Genomic DNA, 19,234 nt, shown 5'->3' with positions numbered 1-19,234 from the left:
ATTAAAGAAAGAAATCAGAGAAGAAGTACAACCGATTTTGAATTCTCACAATAATAGATTAATTGCAGTAGAGATTAGACAAAAGGAACAGGATAGAGAACAGGAAGAAAGAGATCGCGTGATAGTACAAAAATGTTCAGAGTTAAATTTACAACGTGCAAACGATAAGGAAGAAATATTTGAGAGAATCGAGGAATCCGTACCAAATGACAGAATAAATAATCTAACTCAACAATATGAACACTTAACTACCAAATGTGTTAATAATGAAACCCGAGTCACGACACTTACGGAAGACGTAAATAAACAGAAAGAACAAATAGGTGATTTATCGGAAAGAGTTGAGGAGATTTCAGATAAATTGACAAGTCTTAGTTTAAATGGGGACAGGGATTCAGATGATACAGCACCATTGCCATTTGCAGAAACCGAAGAGTACCAGAACATAAATAAGAATGTTGAAAATCAGGGAAAATTTAATGAACGCGTTAAAAGGGAAGTTGAGGCATTACGAAAGCTAGTCAAACAAATTGAAGGCGAAATCGGAGGAAAAGACAGCAAAGGAAATTTAGAATCACAGGTAGCAGAGGGGTTTGAAGAAAGTAATTTGTTTCGTGTATGGGATGCAACAAGAGAGCGCCAGGCGCGTGAACTTGACAATAATCGACATTCGGACTGGAACAGTCGCGGTAGGTCTTTGTCACCATGAGGAGAAAACTTTGACTATAAACACTTCTTGACTGTTCGGAAATTTAAGATCTTTCGTAATTCTAAGAATGACATACATCCATGTGCATGGTTAGATCAATTTATGTACGCACTTCCACCAAATTGGCCACTAAGTCACAAACTGGAATTTAGGTGCGGCTATTAATGTCCTCAGGGGATTCACTACACTAAGTGAATATGTGCCGTAGCGTGCATAGGGCCCCAAGCTGTAGTGGTGCTATTTCCCTTTTAGTTTTCTGCACCGCTGCCTACTCTTTTACTATTCTTTGCATCTGTCAAAGCAACTCTTCAACTATCAATCTATCTAGAGAGTCGTTAAAGAATAACCGGATATGACTATTTTACCCAAAAGTGATTTCGGAAACTACCATTTGGACTTACTGTGTCTTCAGCAGCATTCATTCGTAGTTTAAACGAAATCTTACCTGTTTATCTTCGTGACAATATTACTTCATATGTTGATGATATTCTTATTGCTAAACATTCTTGGAGTGAACACAACAAAATTTTGGATTCATTATTACGTATTTTTGCAAGAGTTGGCATTACAGTGAACTTAGAAAAATCTGAATTTGGTCGTTCTCAGGTGAAATTTCTCGGTCACATTATTTATACAGAAGGTATTCTTCCTGATCCAGAGAAAGTAGATGCTATTCGTAATTATGCTGTTCCTACCACAAAACGTGATGTTCGTAGTTTCCTTGGTGTCTATAATTTTCTTAGACGCTTTGTTAGATTGGACGATTTGGCCACACCTCGTTTTTGCGATCTATCTGGAAAGTTCTTTTAAACGAAAATCGGTCGACAACTCTGTTTGGTTAGTTTGTATTCCTGATGAGTGGGTTAATAAGCTGATTTGGTATACGCATTTCAGTTATGCACACTTTGTTCCCAGAAAATGCTTTCATAAATTACGGGAAAATTGCTACTTCAGTAATATGGCAAAACGTATTCGATCTGTTCTGGCCAAATGGAAATTATGTCAAAAGGCTAAGCCGCCAACAATTTCTCACAGAGCACCGTTGTTTCCTATCATTCCAGCGAAATTAAAGGACATGGCTGCAGTCGATTTGTTTGGTCCAGTGGTTCGTTCTACTATTGGTTTTGCGTACATTTTAGTAGCAGTGGAATTGACATCAAAATATGTGTGTTTTACACCTTTACGCAAAGCAACAGCTCGTTCAGTGTCTAATGCTTTCATTAACCATTTTCTTAAAGAAGTGGGTCATATTGATAAGGTTATATCAGATAATGGATCACAGTTTCGTTCTAAAATTTGGCTTCGTACTATACGGCGTCGTAAAATTAAACCAATTTTCATTTCACATTTTCACCCTCAATCTAACGCTTCAGAGAGATGGATGAAGGAAATCAATAAATTGTGTCATCTTTATTGTCATCGGAATCACAGAGCGTGGGATCAGTATCTTCATATTTTTCAAAACATTCTGAATGAACTTCCTAATGACTCAACTTCTTTACCGCCTATACTGACATTAAAAAACAAAGCACCGACAAATCGCATTTCTGAAATCGTTCCTTTTCCGCCTTCACGGAAACTGCGGCATTCTGAAGTTGTCAACCCGGCTCTGCAAAATATTGCATCTGCGGCTGCTAGAAGAGTGAAATCAGCAAAACGTCCTGGTCGTTTAAAAACTTTTTCAGTTGGCCAAAAGGTGTTAATTAAGTCTCATCGTTTGTCTCACAAAGGAAAAGGCTTGTGTCGCAAATTTTTTCTGCTTTATAACGGTCCATATAGAGTTCGCAAAATTATTCATGATAACACTGTTGAAGTAGAAACTCTTAAATCAAGACGCTCTAAGGGAATACATCATATATAAAACGTTAAAATTTGTGTGGAATGACATACTTTCGAGAAACCAACAGTTTACGTAAACATGCAGAGAATACAAGGATACGCGCTGTGTTTTGGCGGCAGCATATACTCAAAGCAACAGTCAAGTCTGCGCGCCGCATAAGGCAGTCGTTGACCGCAAACAATTGCTTCCTACGTCACGCGCCTACAGCTGATCGAGCACTCAGTGCGAATGCACTGACAGCCGTAAACAAATACACAGTCTAATTTCTCCGACTAAATTCAGTATAAAGCTATAGTGACTTGATGAATTATGTTATTAACGTTCAGTGTTTTTCAGGATACGGTTGTGTAAAATGTTTAAGAACTTCAGGTAAATTCTGTGTGTCTCCGACGTTAAGAGGACTTACTATCGAGAAAATTTCAGGAAGAATGTAATTTCGAAGAAAAAAGTAATAAACTAAGAAAGGTAACTATTAATTGAGTTTATTTTTTCAGGTAACATATTTCCACTTAGGTACGTACTTTAGACGTAATTTGCTGCTCGCAATTACGTGATTTATACTTTGTGCTAATTTCATGTTCTACGAATTTACTTGTGAAGCGACGTGCTTGCGTACATTTGCTGATTTTTGTCAACGTTTTATTAATGAACAGGGTTGTTATTTGTATATATTATGCATCGCTTGGCTGCAATGCTTTTTGACTGATGTCATATTTTTTTTATTATGTGTCTGCTGTGCTTATTTATTTAAATTATAATTGTCTCCTGATTAGTTGTGCTGATATGTATGTAAGTTATACTTTGTGATTTATCTGCTTGCGCCTTCATGTTTACTTATTAAGATGACATATGAACATTTATTTGCTTATGCTGATATGATGCTAATGACCTGTTTATTACGTAAGATATATGTTTGCTGCTATACGTATGGATTGCATATTTATACATTTCTGTTTGTTGTCATAACTACTCTTTAATTTGGTATATAGAAATGCTGATGTACTGTGTACAAACATAGAGTTTAGGTCGCACTGTTGTATTAATTATAGATTGTTCGCTTGGCAGAGCCTCGTTGTAAGAACTGTGCTGCATCCACTTGTTGACATTCTGTTCTCTACTGGTATATTTACTCGCTATTGCATGTTTTGCTTACGCTCAGTGCCTTATATTTTTAAGATAGGAAAATGAACTGCTATAATTCGACATAAACGACATTAGTACAAGAAACTTCATAGAAGTCACATGAGCTGGAGGTTTTATGGAAACTGTATAAATTTATGCTAATAGGAAGGAAGCTAACGACATGACATACCAAAACTAGGTTTAGACCATTGACAGTTATTACACTGCATTTTTCGTGAGCAATTGAAATAGGAAGTGACACTTGACACAAGAAATACTCCACATGTTTGCTTCTGTTTGCCATAATTCTTCAAGTGGTGTACACACTGTGAAATATTATGATCATTCACACTCCGTAATCGTACTTAATTACTGAGAGTTATTCGAACTAAGTCTGTTAGAGGTCGTGTATGCATTTCTTTTATTTAATGATGGACAAGGTAACCAAAATCCATCATATAATTTATAATGAGTAGAAGATTTGGGTCAGATGGATTACACAGAGGTTGTGTGTTGACAGTGTGTCTTAGGATTGTATGGGATGATGAGGTTTGCATTAGGATTTTATCTGTACTTGTGCGAGGAGACTGACTAGAGGAAAGAGTTGTTATGGAAGTGAAATGATATTGGCAATAAGGTTTATATGTGTCGACGTATTGAAGAGGTATTATTGAGGTATTGAGATTATATGAAGTTGATGATTATTGGAATTTTTGTGGACAAGAGGTAAGGTAAATGATATTGATGATAAGATTTATATGTATCGATGTAAGAGGTATTTTTGAAGTATTGAGAATATGTGATGCTGATGATTATTGGAGTTTTGGTGGATAAGAGGTAAAGTGAGGTGCATATTTTTTTTTGTTGGTCTATATGGAACAAGGAGGATGAAGATAGCAGACTAGAACACTCAAGTAGAAGGAAGATTGTCTACACACACTTTGTTAAGTCAATAAGCAGTACATATTTTTTTTGGGGGGGGAGAGGAAGTAATTGCATATCTTGGCTCACTGACAGTTGCTCAGCAACCGTACATTTTGATCTGGCTTGGCAAACATTGGTCTCGACATGATGACTATGACGTTGACTTAACTATTATTGACTGTTATACATTGCTGCCACTACTACTTGATACACATGATGAACATCAAATTTTGACAGAATTGCATTTACACAGTTTACACTATTCAATTACACAGTAGTGCTTAATGTAGATGAAAGATGAGTGAATGTGTTTTGTGTGTTTTCCTTTCCTAATCCTACCCATCTATCTCATAAATATTATTTTATTTGTTTGTAGTGGCTTGCACTGACACCCATAAATATTATAGGTTTACTGATATTTGAGTATTTGTAATAGTTAATATGACAATTATCTGATATCATTTGTGTGTTTATTAGAATTTGTATGTTTAGTGTAAGAGCATTGAGAATAATTTTGTAAAAGCATTTGTATGTGCATTCAAACTATTGTTCATGCCTGAACTGTCTGATTAGTGATGGTGAATATTATGAACTGTTACCTGCACTTGTTCAACATTGATGTGTGACACTTAGAAATGTTTAATTTCTGCTGATGAACTGTGTGATTAGTGATAGTGAATATTATGGACTGTTACCTGCACTTTTTCAACATAATGGGTGCCACTTAGAAATGATTAATTTCTGCTGATGAACTGTGTGATTAGGATAGTGAATATTATGGACTGTTACTTGTACCTTTTCTACATGATTGGTGCCACTAGGACATGTTTAATTTCTGCTTATAAACTCTGATGAACAGTGTGATCAGTGATAGTGAATATTATGGACTGCTGTCTGCACCTGCTCAACATTGCTGGGTGCCACTATTGGAACTGCTTATACTGAAAATGTCACTTGTTGGTGTCTGCACCTACTCAACATTGCTGGGTGCCACTAATGGAACTGCTTCTGCTGAAAGATGTCACTTGTTGGTGTCTGCACCTGTTCAACATTGCTGGGTGCCACTAATGGAACTGCTTCTGCTGAATGATGTCACTTGTTGGTGTCTGCACCTGCTCAACATTACTGGGTGACACAGATGGAACTGCTTTTACTGAAATGAAGTCACTTGTTGGTGTCTGCACCTGTTCAACATTGCTGGGTGCCACTGATGGACTGCTTCTACTGAGATAATGTGACTTGGTGGTATCTGCACCTGTTCAACATTGCTGGGTGCCACTAATGGGACTGCTTCTGCTGAGTGATGTCACTTGTTGCTGTCTGCACCTGCTCAACATTACTGGGTGCCACTGATGAACTGCTTCTACTGAAATAATGTCACTTGTTGCTGTCTGCACCTGCTCAACATTGCTGGGTGCCACTGATGGACTGTGTCTACTGAAATGATGTTGCTTCTTGCTGTCTGCACCTGTTCAACATTACTGGGTGCCACAGATGGAACTGCTTTTACTAAAATGATGTCACTTGTTGGTGTTTGCACCTGTTGACCATTGCTGGGTGCTGCTGCTGGAACTATCAACTATTTGTTTTTTTTTAATAATTAAAAGTATTTTATTTGAATATTTGTATAAACTGATTTTTTGTGTATTGTGTAAACTATCATGTAAAGCCACATGTATGAAAGAATTTGTATTGCCTACTGTATTTTATATATTAGGTTATTGAAAGGTCAGTGCAAAGCCAAAATTTTATCTTATTATGTGATATTTACGTATTAATATTATCTTTTATTTTTGTCTGTATTTTTTTTTGACGAATTTGGTGGTATTTTCACCACCAATGCTGGCAAAAATACCATCAAATTCTAGCCCGTGGAGGAAGGGCATATGAAAGGTGGCTACACTGAGCCACAGCGCCAGAGAGTTTTGTTTCGCCGCCTCCACTGGCAGTGATTATTGAGAAGTAGCGGAGCGCAGTGCTTGTGGAGAACTTGTAGTAGTGAAGTGTGCTTGCTGAGATGTCGTAGTGAAGAGTTCTTGTCGAGAGGTCGTAGTAGGGAGATCTTGTTGAGATGTTGTAGTAGCGAGTCGGTGTGGAGATATTGTAATGATTAGAGGGCTTTTCATCAATATAAATGAAGGTAACAAACTCCTTTTCTTTTTTTCTCATTATTTCAATGTCCTGAATAATGCGTCATTACAGGTTCGGTCAACAAAGCATCTGGCTTGTGTTCTAGTATTAGAGTGTAATTCTGGTTTTCTTGCGCAATTATAGTATCTCAAATTTTTTTTTATCACATCAGTATAACTGGTATTTGAAATTTCTTGTCTTATTGAAGAAGAACCGTGCCAGATGTGTACGTTGAGTCATACTTCCACACACAGAACAGTTATACTTGTGCTTTGGTTTCGTAGGTTTTATAGTTGCTGGGGACTTAATTAATTAATTGTGTTAACGAAAATTTTCATTTCATTCTTTGTTGTTGTTCTATGCAGTCAGATTGCGTAATAATACTAGTCAGGGCCAACCGTTTAGAGACTTCGTAATCGGACATACAGCTACTAAAAATTTAAAAAGAATTTGCATTTCATATTTATATAATTAAGCCCCTATGCAATATTATGTCACACTTTTCGACGAAGATATATATCTGCATCACCTTGAACATGAAACTAAGCTAGGGTGGCGTTAAACACCCATAAAAGCAATTGAATATTAATGAACGAAGCAAAATTACTAATATTCGTAAAAATTTCTAAAACACCAATGTGTTGAAGGCGCAGGCGGCCGAATTTTCCGACGAAGGAATTTCCAAGCTCGTCCATCGCTACGATAAGTGCCTTAATTTAAATGGCAACTATGTAGAAAAATAGTATTTAAGTGTGGCTTTCATCTGTATATAATACAAAAATTTCCAATACTTTATTTATTTTTAATTCCAAAACGTAATGTACTTTGTGGATAGCCCTGGTATGAAGTTTTGCAAGGTTAAGCTACCAGAAGAGAAAGTTTGTTGTTGTTCAAAGTAATGTAACAAGAAGCTAGATAACATATTGGTATTAATAGACGTAGCTAAATGCTCTTTATACTGTAAAATCGAATGTGTAAATGTCTTCACCTATATAAGTAAGAAATAACGATTATGATATTTTTCTTTTGTAAATTTCTACACTTCAGTCTTTCTATAACTCAAACTTTTGCTTTAAAATTGTGGCGAAATTCTGTTCTGACTGTTAGTGGAAACAACAAAAATTTTCACATGTTACATGTTTGAGCAAGGAATGTAACATCAAAGCAATTTGTTGATTTGTATGAACAGAATCAAACAAGCAAAGGACAACTCCTTAAATAACTAATTTATAACAAACGTTTGTCCTCAACTTTTTAGATATGTCACATATTAATGAAATTTAGGAAGATGAATGTGGCTTATAATTTGTATCATAACCTGTCAGTGTTATAGGAAGTTAAGGTTTCTAGCTGGTACTGTAATGATGTATATAACTCTTCATACTCTAATTATGTACTGACATGTTTTACAGCTGGTGAATACATCTTACTCATACTACGCCCTTTTGGGCCAAATAAACAATCGATAGACCAGAATCCTGTACAGGAGTTCGTGGAGGATGGATAGTAACACTGATATCAGTCGCTCTTCAGACACTTCACATCAGCAAAATGTGGTTCAAAAGTATAAAAGTATATAATACATCAACTGCAAATGAAACTACAATGCAAAAGAAATTTAAATATGTATAGTATGTAATATTATTTTCATTTCAAAATTCCATTACAAAAACACTACATTTTTAATGTAATTTTGACGTTTCTTTCCACTTGTTACACTGAAAAGTATTTTATCTGAGTTTATTAATTTTCTTTTACATTATATTTCAGATGAGACTGTTGTATCTGCGAAACTAGATGCTATAAAATTGCTTGCTTTCATAATAAACGAGTTTTGTTCGATAAATTATGCCTATCTCTAAACATAAACGAATATAATGATACACTATGATATTTAGTCTAAGAAAACTAAAATGAAATTTAGTAACAATATATTTGCTCATTATGTTGTAAGTTTTATTAACACTTCGATGACTATAATTATGTTCTCTCAGTTACTATTGAGTAAAATGTAGAATGTACTGTAGGGAAATAAGTGCTTGTGCTTCTCAGTAAATTGACTGAAATATTGTTATGAAGGCTTAACAGAATTACAATAATTTATAACATGGCCAACAATCAGACATTGTGAGTTACATGTATTTTATCTAATACAAAAAAAATATATTTGAACAATAAGCCACATCTTTCTAGAGAATATTTTATAGAGGAACGAATTTTAAAAAGAATACACCTCACACTAGATGTGATATAAATCACTTCATATATAAACAATTCCTATATACTGTGTTGTTAGATAATTCACTGTCAGTCTCTTGTTGTAACAGTGTATTGATTGTAATGATATGGGATCTCTGTTTTATGCTATAAGGACGTGTAAAATAGTAGTTCCCTAGTTTCTTGTCACATATACTGCATATGCTTATCTAATATGTAAAATTTTTTATGTACATAATGCTGTCTATTAGTCTTTCAAAAAAAAACACACAAAGGAACAATGTCATTTCAGAATATATTTATTCTATTTTACCTTTTGTCCCTGAAAGAATATCTCTATCAGATTTGATTTTCCAGAAAGTAATCTTATGAAATAGGATATAAAAGTATATATTTATTGTAACTGGTAACTGAAAAATCTTTCATAATGATCATCAAAATCTAGATAACAATATCTCCGTGGAAACAGTATGGATAAAAACTTAAAAGTCTCATATATAGCAGTCTAGCTTATTATCTGTTCTTTTTTTCTATTATTCTACACTTATTTCTACAAATCTCCATAAAAGATTTATTTCTCCAATCTCATTTCAGATAGTGCTAATGCACAATTTTCGAAAATCACAACAGCGCAAAATAAATATAATTCATAAATGCTATGAGCTTTATCAGTTTCAGTTATTGTGCAAATACTACACTTTTGATAGTTCTAAGTTGAATGCATACTAAATTCTATGAAAATGTGGATAAACAATTCGTAAGGAATCTTCACCTTGACTCATAGGTGACTTCTCGGTTTTGACAATCACGTTTATGTGATAGTGAGCCCTCTGTTTGCACATGCCTGTTCGTTTGCAAATTTTTTTGTACCCTACTTTGAATGGATAAAACCGACTAAAATGGTTTTAAAATAGAGATGAATCTGTTGTACCACACATCAACTTCATTAAATTCTAAGGCTCCACATTTGTGTAGAGTACTTTCCCTAAGTCATATTGATTTTATACCCTCGCTAACTGACAATACACACGTTACATTATAAAACTCGTACTCATACTTCTACAGTAAATTTTCAGTAAGATTTTTGCAACAAAATACATGACTATGTTAAAAAACGCGTGGCAACAATTGGTTTACGAAGCTGATATTGATGTTACTTCATTAGATTAAAAACTATGAGGCTCTTTAATATTGGAATGCTGCACTGGCGATAAATGGACAATGTGTTGTCCCTGTTAGTTGTGCATACTGTTCCGTTCTGCTGTAAGTTAACCGCTTCATTGAAACATCATATTTGCTATTGGAAGATAAATGAAAGAAGAATGCACCACACAGAACTTCTATTTTGGAAAATATGACTTTATAAGTACCTTAGTCTGTGGTTCTTCTAAACAATACCATGTGTGTGACTCTTCTGAATCTGATAATCGTAACTGATTGTTAGACAGTATTGCTTATCCAGAAAGTTGTACTTCTATAAGCTACAGTTTTGTATACTTCAACCACTGATATTACAACAGATATATGACATAGACAGATAGAAGGACACACATTCCTCTGTACCTTAAAATACTTTCTAGATATTTGATCTATGTACTTTCCTAGTAAGTAAAAAAAGGTACAGGATGGTAGGAAAGGTATTAAGATACCACAAAACAATTTTCCATACTGTTAGAGGAAGCAGTAGAAAGTAAAAGTTGTGGATGAGAACAGAGCTTGGAACATACAAACAAATAATGGTTTGCATATCCAAGCAGTTTCAGTAAAATTTCAGAATAACAGGGTGATCATTTTTGACTGAATTTCCTACAACTTCTCTTTATAATTTATCATAGTGTAGAAATTTTATCCATATTTATAACAGTGTATTGTATTTCAACATAAATCGTTACCTTCAGGTAAATATATTTAGCTGAGATGGATTTTGGAGAAACGGCGAACTGAGTGCGAAAATAAAGGGGTGGCGCACTTATTAACTTCACAACTGAAATTTTTCGTCATGTTCGTTAACTATGTGACTATCTAGATTACTGATTCCTTTTGCCACCCATATTCTTCTCCTCCTTTCATTTCACCCAATTATGGGGTACCTTAGATGAGCCACTGTTTGGTACTCTGTCTCTTCCCTTTGCGCCTGTATTGTTTCTTTCTTTGTAATCCTTCTTTTCTTCTGTCTTCAAGGATTTACGTCGTCTGTCTGGTTTTGATTTTGACTTTCAACTTCTTTCTTATCTTTGGTTATTTTAAAATAGTTTCTGCTGTGAGCGTAATTTCTATGGTATTGATTCACCCCTTAAGACATTCTAGGTTTACTTAAACAATTTTGTTGTGAAAGTGGTCAAAATTTTCTTTGGTTAGCCTATTTGGGTTCATTCAGAAGATGTGCTTAAACAAATCAGTTCTTTTTCTCATCATTCTGTCTCGGAGATTTTCAGTTATGTGTTAAAAGGTTTCATTTGTAATGTGAATCACTTTGTTATTATGGAATTTGGGGCAGAGATGTTTTCTTAATATCTTCCAGTTTTGATAGCCAGACTCTTAACTGAGCCATGAATGATGACAGTCAGTGATTTGGCCATGTACAATGCTTCTTGTTTGAGTACCATGTTACAGTGTCTTATGTTTGCGATCTGTGTAAGGGAATTTTTGTTACTTGTGTTTTTTGGTGAGCTGATCGACCAGTTCACCGTTACTTCCTCTAGATTGCAGCTGACTCATTCTCAAATGGTTCAGATGGCTCTGAGCACTATGGGACTCAACAGCTGAGGTCATTAGTCCCCTAGAACTAGTTAAACCTAACTAACCTAAGGACATCACAAATATCCATGCCCGAGGCAAGATTCGAACCTGCGACCGTAGCGGTCTTGCGGTTCCAGACTGCAGCGCCTTTAACCGCACAGCCACTTCGGCCGGCGACTCATTCTCCAAGATATCTATAACATTTGATGATTTATATAATTGTTCACCCAATTTAAAATGTTTCAGTAGATATTTTATGTGTGTCATTATTTTGATTTCATCTAAGAAGATTTTTAGACCTACAAATGCAGTTATTTTTGTAGTTCTAAGGCCTTTTCTTAGGCTTATTTCCAGATCTTTGTTCAAAGGTTCATATCATCTTCCAAAGCTACGCTACTGACGTTTATACCTCTCTAACTGTCTTATGTAGTGCACAGTTAAATTGCAGTTGGATGAGTCTCCTTGCCATACACTGGGTTTTATGTGAACATTCTCTGAAATTTCTTCAGTCAGTCTAGCTTTGCAGTGTATGTAGGTAACGTTTAATCTGATTAGTTATGGTGTTTTGTTCTCAATGTTTAACTGTTTTAATAAATGAGGGATCTCCAGCCTACTGAATCATATGTGCTTTGGAAGTAAATGAAAGTGACAATATATAATGTTGCTCTTGATTTTTGGTATGCTGTGTGGTTCTGAGGAGTAGGATTTATTCTGTGTAGTACGTTACATTCCTGAAACCGTCTGGCATTCTACAAGTTGATTGTCTAGTTGGTATCTGCTCCATTTAGCAGGAATTTAGAAAATGTCTTGTTCGGTACACCTAACATCCCGTTGCAGTTTTGATGGTCTGTTTAGAACCCCTTCTTAAGTAATGGACAGGAGAGCGCTGTCTCTTCTTCATCTGTGAGCTATTCACTTATTCAGATTTCTCTGTGGTTTGTTTTGGCATTTTTGCTGACATTTCTCGAGGGTTCACCTGCGGTTTGGTTTTCTTATGAGCGCTTTTAGTTATTGAGATATCATTATTGTAGTACTTGATTATGAGTGATTCCGTTTTAGGGTTCATTGTCGTTAAAGTAGAAAAGTCAATTTTTCCTGTCTATTCTGTACTGAAATATGCTGGTATTATTTACAATTCCTCCTGTTGTGGAAAATATTTTCTTTTTGTCTAAGAGTTGAAGATTCGTTTGACTGTATTTTGCTATTTTTTGTTTAAAAATATTATAAAAGTTTCTTTTTTGTTGTTCTTGATGAGGTGTTCATTGATCCAGAAGAGGAGTTGGTCTTCTTGAGTTTTTGGATTCTTTTGAGACTTCTACTCCTAAATTCTTCTAAACTTAAGATATTTTTCTGTTATGTCTGTTTTTCTATCATTGTCACTGTTGCTGTACTTTTCTTCTTTCTTTGAGAAGTCTGAGACATCCGTATGTCAATCAGGCTCTTTTTTATCATTGATTATGGAACATAGTGGCTCTGCTTTAGCTATTCAACTTTCCAATATTTGATCTCAGTTCTGAATTTACACGTTTTCTGTTGCGAAGGGAAATCCTTTTGAGCGTAGGAACTTTCCTGCATCATATTTTATGCTTTTGGGTTTGTTGGTATAGCTTTTCTTTTTAGAAATGATTTTGAATTGAAATTCAGTTACGTAGGGATTGATGAAACCCATGTTTTCTGATTTTTGTTCCACTGGATTATGGTGATATTTTGAGACACAGGTTTCATTTGAAAGCTACCATGACAAGAATTACTCTGCGAAATCTCACACAGCTATTGCTGTACTGTCAGAAGAACCTTTAGAGATGTTACCTGAACAGAACCTTACCTTCCTTAACAACACCTGGGAACCTTGCCAGGAGCATTCACAAACCCAAATGATAGCAGCCAAAGAGGGACAGATCGCTGCAGAGCAACAACTGTGGCGTCTGGTGTAGAACTGAGATGGTAAATGTCAAGAAACCACGACACTGAGTGTCTCACCTCTTAGCGCCATGGTAACTCTGATTTTACTTTGCCTAGTTCTCACGTATTTCGAGTGATGAACCATGCAGAAGGCATGGAAGGTGTAATTTCAGTTTCTGTTGACCAGGTACCCAGAGACCGAGATGAAAGGTAGATTTATGGAGTCAGGGTTTAATATAGTGATTTAAAGGAGGCAAATTAGTATTATGAAGTTTTTTGTAGATTAAGGGTAGAAGTAATTACAATGCAGTTCTGGGACAGGATAAGACCCGAGAGACTGGGTCTTCTTGGTAGGGGAGGGCAGTGTACTGTCGTGTACCAGTCCGTGGTCAGGAAATTATTATTCTTTAAAAAAGGTAAGAGTAAGTTAAATAGAAGTGCGAAAGGGCGTTACTTTAGCAATCGCTGGTCAATAGCCGCCAGTGTGGCTACATGTGAATCACAATAACAGACACCCATTGTTCTACAGGGATAGCCAAGCCCAGTGGTAAACAGCGCCACACAGCAGTAACCATATAGCAAACGGGGAGGTGTCACCACTCCAGGACGAGTCTCCTCTTAAGGCAACATTATTATGTGCTGTGTTTTAGTGAAACAAATAAACACTGGAGGTATATAAACACATCTTGATTTTAAGGCAGGGAGCACCTGTCATTACCAGAAGACAGCAGTACCACCATGACACCAGGGCCATGCCAGACAGTGAGACAACTAGGCTCGGCCACAGGTTGGAGATCAGGCGGTGTCTGCTGTCTGCATTAACTCCTCATGAGAGCTGGTGTCACTAGTCTGCTAGGTTGCCGCCCGTGCCTGCCGCCAATGATGCTGCTTGCCAACTTCTGTTCAAGAGTAGCGGGTTGTACCTCGCACACAGCAAACTTCACATTCCGCCAATGTGGCTGCATCAATACCCATGGACTACAAAGGCTACAGGGCTCAGCAGCATGAGGAACTCAGCAGAACCACGCAGATGTTGCTACCAGATCATCAGCCCGAGCCTGAGTCATTGTTCAGAGGTGTGCCTAACCCACTACAATATGTATCGATGTCAGTAAAACTTCTTTGTAACTGTTAACAGTATGTTCCCTGGGACCCACGGCCTGTCACCACCACTTGCCACCCAACTGCTTTAGTGTGCATAAGTGGGTGCAACATCATATAGGCATGTACTGCCAAGTTACTTGCAAAACTGTCTAGATTTTGTAATCACTGAAATACATTCTCAACCCACGAAATTTCATTTGATTTCCTCCTCCCACCCCTTCAGGTATATATATATATATATATATATATATATATATATATATATATATGAGTGTGTGTGTAGGTGTGTTTGTGTGTGTGTGTGTATTAAACTTAGTCAGAACACGCCTTTGAAAGCATAATGGTACCGACTGGCCGTTGTTTCATCCTCAGTCCACAGGCATCACTGGATGCGGATATGGACAAGCATGTGGTCAGTGCACCCCTCTTCCAGCAGTATATTAGTTTACAGGACCAGAGCTGCTACTTCTCAGTCAAGTAGCTGCTCAGTTTGCCTCACAAGGGTTGAGTGCACCCTGTTTGCCAACAGCGCTCGGCAGATCTGATGATCACCCATCCAAGTGGTAGCCCAGCCCGACAGAGCCTAACTTCGGTGATATGACGGGAACTGGTGTTGCCACTGTGGCAAGGCTGTTGGCTGTATATGTAGTAGGTCGATAATACCCAGGACATGGGCACTGGAACAGAATTTCTGATTAAACTGGTCCAACATAAATTCTATTGGGGAACAGATCTGAGGAATTTTCTGAACATGGAATTATATCAGAATTATGCTGACAGTTGACTGAAACATATGCCATGTGTGGACAAGCATTGTTCTATTGAAAAATGACACCATGGTACTAAATTAGAAAAACACTTGTGGCCATAGGATGTCCAACACCTATCCTTGTGCTTTCAGAGTTCCCTCAGTGACTACCAACCCTGACCTGAAGTCTTACCCGACGGTTTCCCGCACCATTACATCAGGAGAACATTGCTGTGCCTCTCCCAAAACACTGGGAGGGTGGATTGTCTCTCACGGATGGTTGCATCAGAACAATTCGCTACTGGAAATAATATGACACCATTCTTCAGCACTCAATGCTTTCTAGTCACAGCATCACTCCTAACAAAGTAGTTTTTGTTGTGGTGTTAGTGACAGCCGATTTGTGGTGAAGTAATTTCCTATTCTGGCTGCTACTCTCTAACCAATAGCGCAGGAATACACAGAATGTTAAAGGGAGTCCAGTATTTATTATTACATGACAAATGTATATGTGAAAGGGTTACAATGTGTTTTGTGCACAATAAGTTGATCCTTCCCTGTGGTGCTCACACAACATCGACCAGAACCTAGAAGACAGTACTGCCCACACACTCCATTGCAGTCCTACTGTAGTCCGGTGTCACATCCAAATGCACCATAAATCAGGATTTCGCTTAATTCGATCAACTGGCTAACCTGAGGCCTTCAGAGAGTCCCATGTCAAATGCTTATAATGCTCAAATGTGTATGTGACATCTCCATGTTCATTGCAGCGATCTCTCAACACCTGATGCTGTTCATACCCTGGCTGGCTTGATAACAACAGTAAACGTGAACAACACTACTGCAGTCTGGTGGCTGCTCTGTCAGCTAACTCTAGTGATTCACATACCTGCCGATACTGTATATATGTACAACGCTACACTGAATTCTGAGGTGCTTCACTTTCTGTCATCAGACTGAATAGTAAATACACTAATACTTTCTATTTTTATAATGCGTGGGGTGTGGAGTCACACCCTTACTTACATGTGAGACTGTTTCTTTTTGTAGTGTGTGTGTGTGTGTGTGTGTGTGTGTGTGTGTGTGTGTGTGTGTGTGTGTGTGTGCGTGTGTGTGTGTGTTCGCGTGTGTTTGCGTGTGTGTTTGCAAATGTTTCTATTCTGTGATTAACTTTTGAATTTGAAAGTAGTGTTTTATGTACATTATCAATGAATTTTACCATTTTCGTGCCTGTTTTTGAAGTGTTGGCCTAGCGGTCTTCTTGACACATGTGTTTTGAGGACATTCAATTGCTAGTGCTGTATTTCCATGTTCTTTTACTCTTTTCACAGCTTGTTTCAAAAGTCCTTCTGGTCTGTCCGATCTGTACAGTATGATGGTCAGTACACCAGTCATTATGCTGATGTTGGTGAACGCCATATTTAATTCCACATGTGAATATGTGCCACCCACCATTTGACCTTCAGGACTGTGCCCTTCTTTTGTGGTTTTGGTGTCATGAATGTATGGTTAATTTTGAGGGGCAATGGTTTGTGTTGTAATTCCCTTTGCTTCTTTCTTATTTTATATCTATGTCTTTTTCGATTTTACTATCAGTTTTTATACCGAAAGGCCCTTGGTATCACCTTTTTTTGCTATTTGAGTCATTATGTCTAATTCCTTAACGTAGTTCTGTTTTTGTAGTTTTACAGTATTAAATCTGTGGAGCATGAAGCTGAGTGGTGGTTGTATTTAAGGGTGCAGGTGATCATTGGTATTGTGTTTTCTCTATTGCGTTAGTTTAGCTAGAAATAACAAGACGAATGTGGTCTTCCTTTTTCTTCACGTTAGATGCAGCTAGGTAGTCTATATTTCGTGTTTGTTCTTTATTTCAAGTTAGCTTCTTGTTTTGTAGTGCTTGTGTGTCTCTGTGTCATTCTGTCCGTTTCTGGTTCATCCACCAAGCAGAAGATGTCATTCGTGTACCTACATCAGTATATTTGATTGTATTTTCCTGGTACTGTTCTCTGAAGTATTCTTCCTCCTAAATTGTTCATGAAGATATTTGCAAACATCCTTTACATGGGAGATCTCATTGACAATGTTTCATTTTGTTTGTAAAACTATATATTAAATTCAAGCTAATTTTGGTTTTAATAAGGTCTAGAGGTAGTGTCTTTTATTAGTAATAAAAAGCGTCCTCGGTCCCGTGTTCGAAACCCAACACCGCATAAACTTTTATTAATAATCAGCATTGGCGGCAGAAGACTTCCGGCATAAGAAGTCATCCTCATCCTGCCAACGGCCTTCTCAAAAAGGGCGAAGGAGCTGACGGAGGTCCAGGGCTCTCTCTTGTCCTTGTGGTGGGAACTTGCCCATAAAGGTGCAAGAATCAGCAATGATGAACGGCTTGAGGATGCAGAAGACAATGGAAAACACTCCATTAAAGACACATATCGTGTATCTACGGGACAAATGGCCTGTAATTGAAAAAGTATCATCATGATCTCTCCATTGGCAAAAGATTCCGGAACAGTCCACCATTCGGATCTCTGGCAAAGGAGTGCAATTGGGGAGGGGATTATTTGGAAAAGCATAAATAATTAACGAAAGGATAACGTTCTGCGATTCGGGACGTGGAATATCGAAAGCTTGAACGTGGTAGGGAAGCTAGAAAATATGAAATGGGAAATGAAAAGGCTCAATCTGAATGTAGTAGGGGTCAGTGAAGTGAAATAAAAAAAGACAAGGGTTTCTGATCAGATGAGTACAGGGTAACATCAACAGCAGCAGAAAATGGTATAACGGGAGTAAGTTTCGTTCAAATAGGAAGATAGGGCAGAGAGTGTGGTACTGTGAACAGTTCAGTGATAGAAATGTTCTTATCAGAATCAATAGCAAACCAACACCGTAAGCTGAAATGGAAAGACAGAGAAAATACGAATATATGATGATACTGTAAGGGTAATACAGTACGTAAATGGAGATGAAAATCTAATAGTGATGGAGGACTCGATTGCAGCTGTAGGGGAAGAAGTAGAAGAAAAGGTTAGAGGGGAATATGGGAGTGGGGAAAAATTAGAGAGGAGGAAGACTAATTGAGTTCTGTAATATATTTCAGCTAGTAATAGCGTGATTTCAGTTACACTACATCACGGTTAGACAGAGATTCTGAAATCAGATACTGGATTGTAAGGCTTAAGCAGGAGCAGATATATTCAGATCACAATGTATCAGTGATGAAGAGTAGGCTGGGGTCCCAGATATCAGACAGGAAGGATCAATGTGCAAAAAAATGGATACCGAAGTACTAATGAATGACGAGATACGCTTGAAGATCCCTAAGATTGCACATATAACAACAAAAAATTGCCCAGTAGGCAGTACAGTTGAAGAGGAATCGACACCTCTAAGAAAGGCAGTCACAGGAGTTGGGAAGAAAAGATAGGTTCAAAGAAGGAAAATATGAAAATCCATGGGTAACAGAAGAAATACTTCAGTTGATCGACGAAAGAAGAACGTACAAATATGTTCAGGGAATTCAGGAATAAAGAAATACCAGTCACTGAAGAATGAAATGAATAGAAAGCGCTGTGAAGGTAAGATGAATTTTCTGCATTAAAAGTGTGAAGAAACCGGAAAACAAATGACTATCGAAGCACTCAGCGTATAGGAAAGTCAAAAGAACCTTCGGAGAAATTAAACCCAAGGATGGTCATATTAAGAGATCAACGGGAATTCCACTGTTAAATGCAGAGCGGATATGCGAATGAGAACATGGAAGACCTCTGTGACAGGAAAGGTTTGTTTGATGTGA

At 37.1% G+C, this 19,234-nt stretch overlaps 1 protein-coding gene across 1 annotated transcript in view; it reads left to right on the top strand.

Annotated features, from left to right (window-relative positions):
- The window catches only part of LOC126418990 (odorant receptor Or2-like), a 40,869-nt gene extending 32,675 nt beyond the window's left edge, over positions 1-8,194 (top strand). Inside the window, exon 5 of the mRNA XM_050086037.1 lies at positions 8,138-8,194. Coding sequence (XP_049941994.1) covers positions 8,138-8,194 — 57 coding nt within the window. The remainder of the gene's footprint in view (positions 1-8,137) is intronic.
- The last annotated feature ends 11,040 nt before the right edge of the window (positions 8,195-19,234 follow it).

Source organism: Schistocerca serialis, chromosome 9 (genome assembly GCF_023864345.2).
Source record: "Schistocerca serialis cubense isolate TAMUIC-IGC-003099 chromosome 9, iqSchSeri2.2, whole genome shotgun sequence".
Classification (NCBI taxonomy): Eukaryota; Metazoa; Arthropoda; class Insecta; order Orthoptera; family Acrididae; genus Schistocerca; species Schistocerca serialis.
This window is presented reverse-complemented; position numbering and strand designations above follow the sequence as displayed.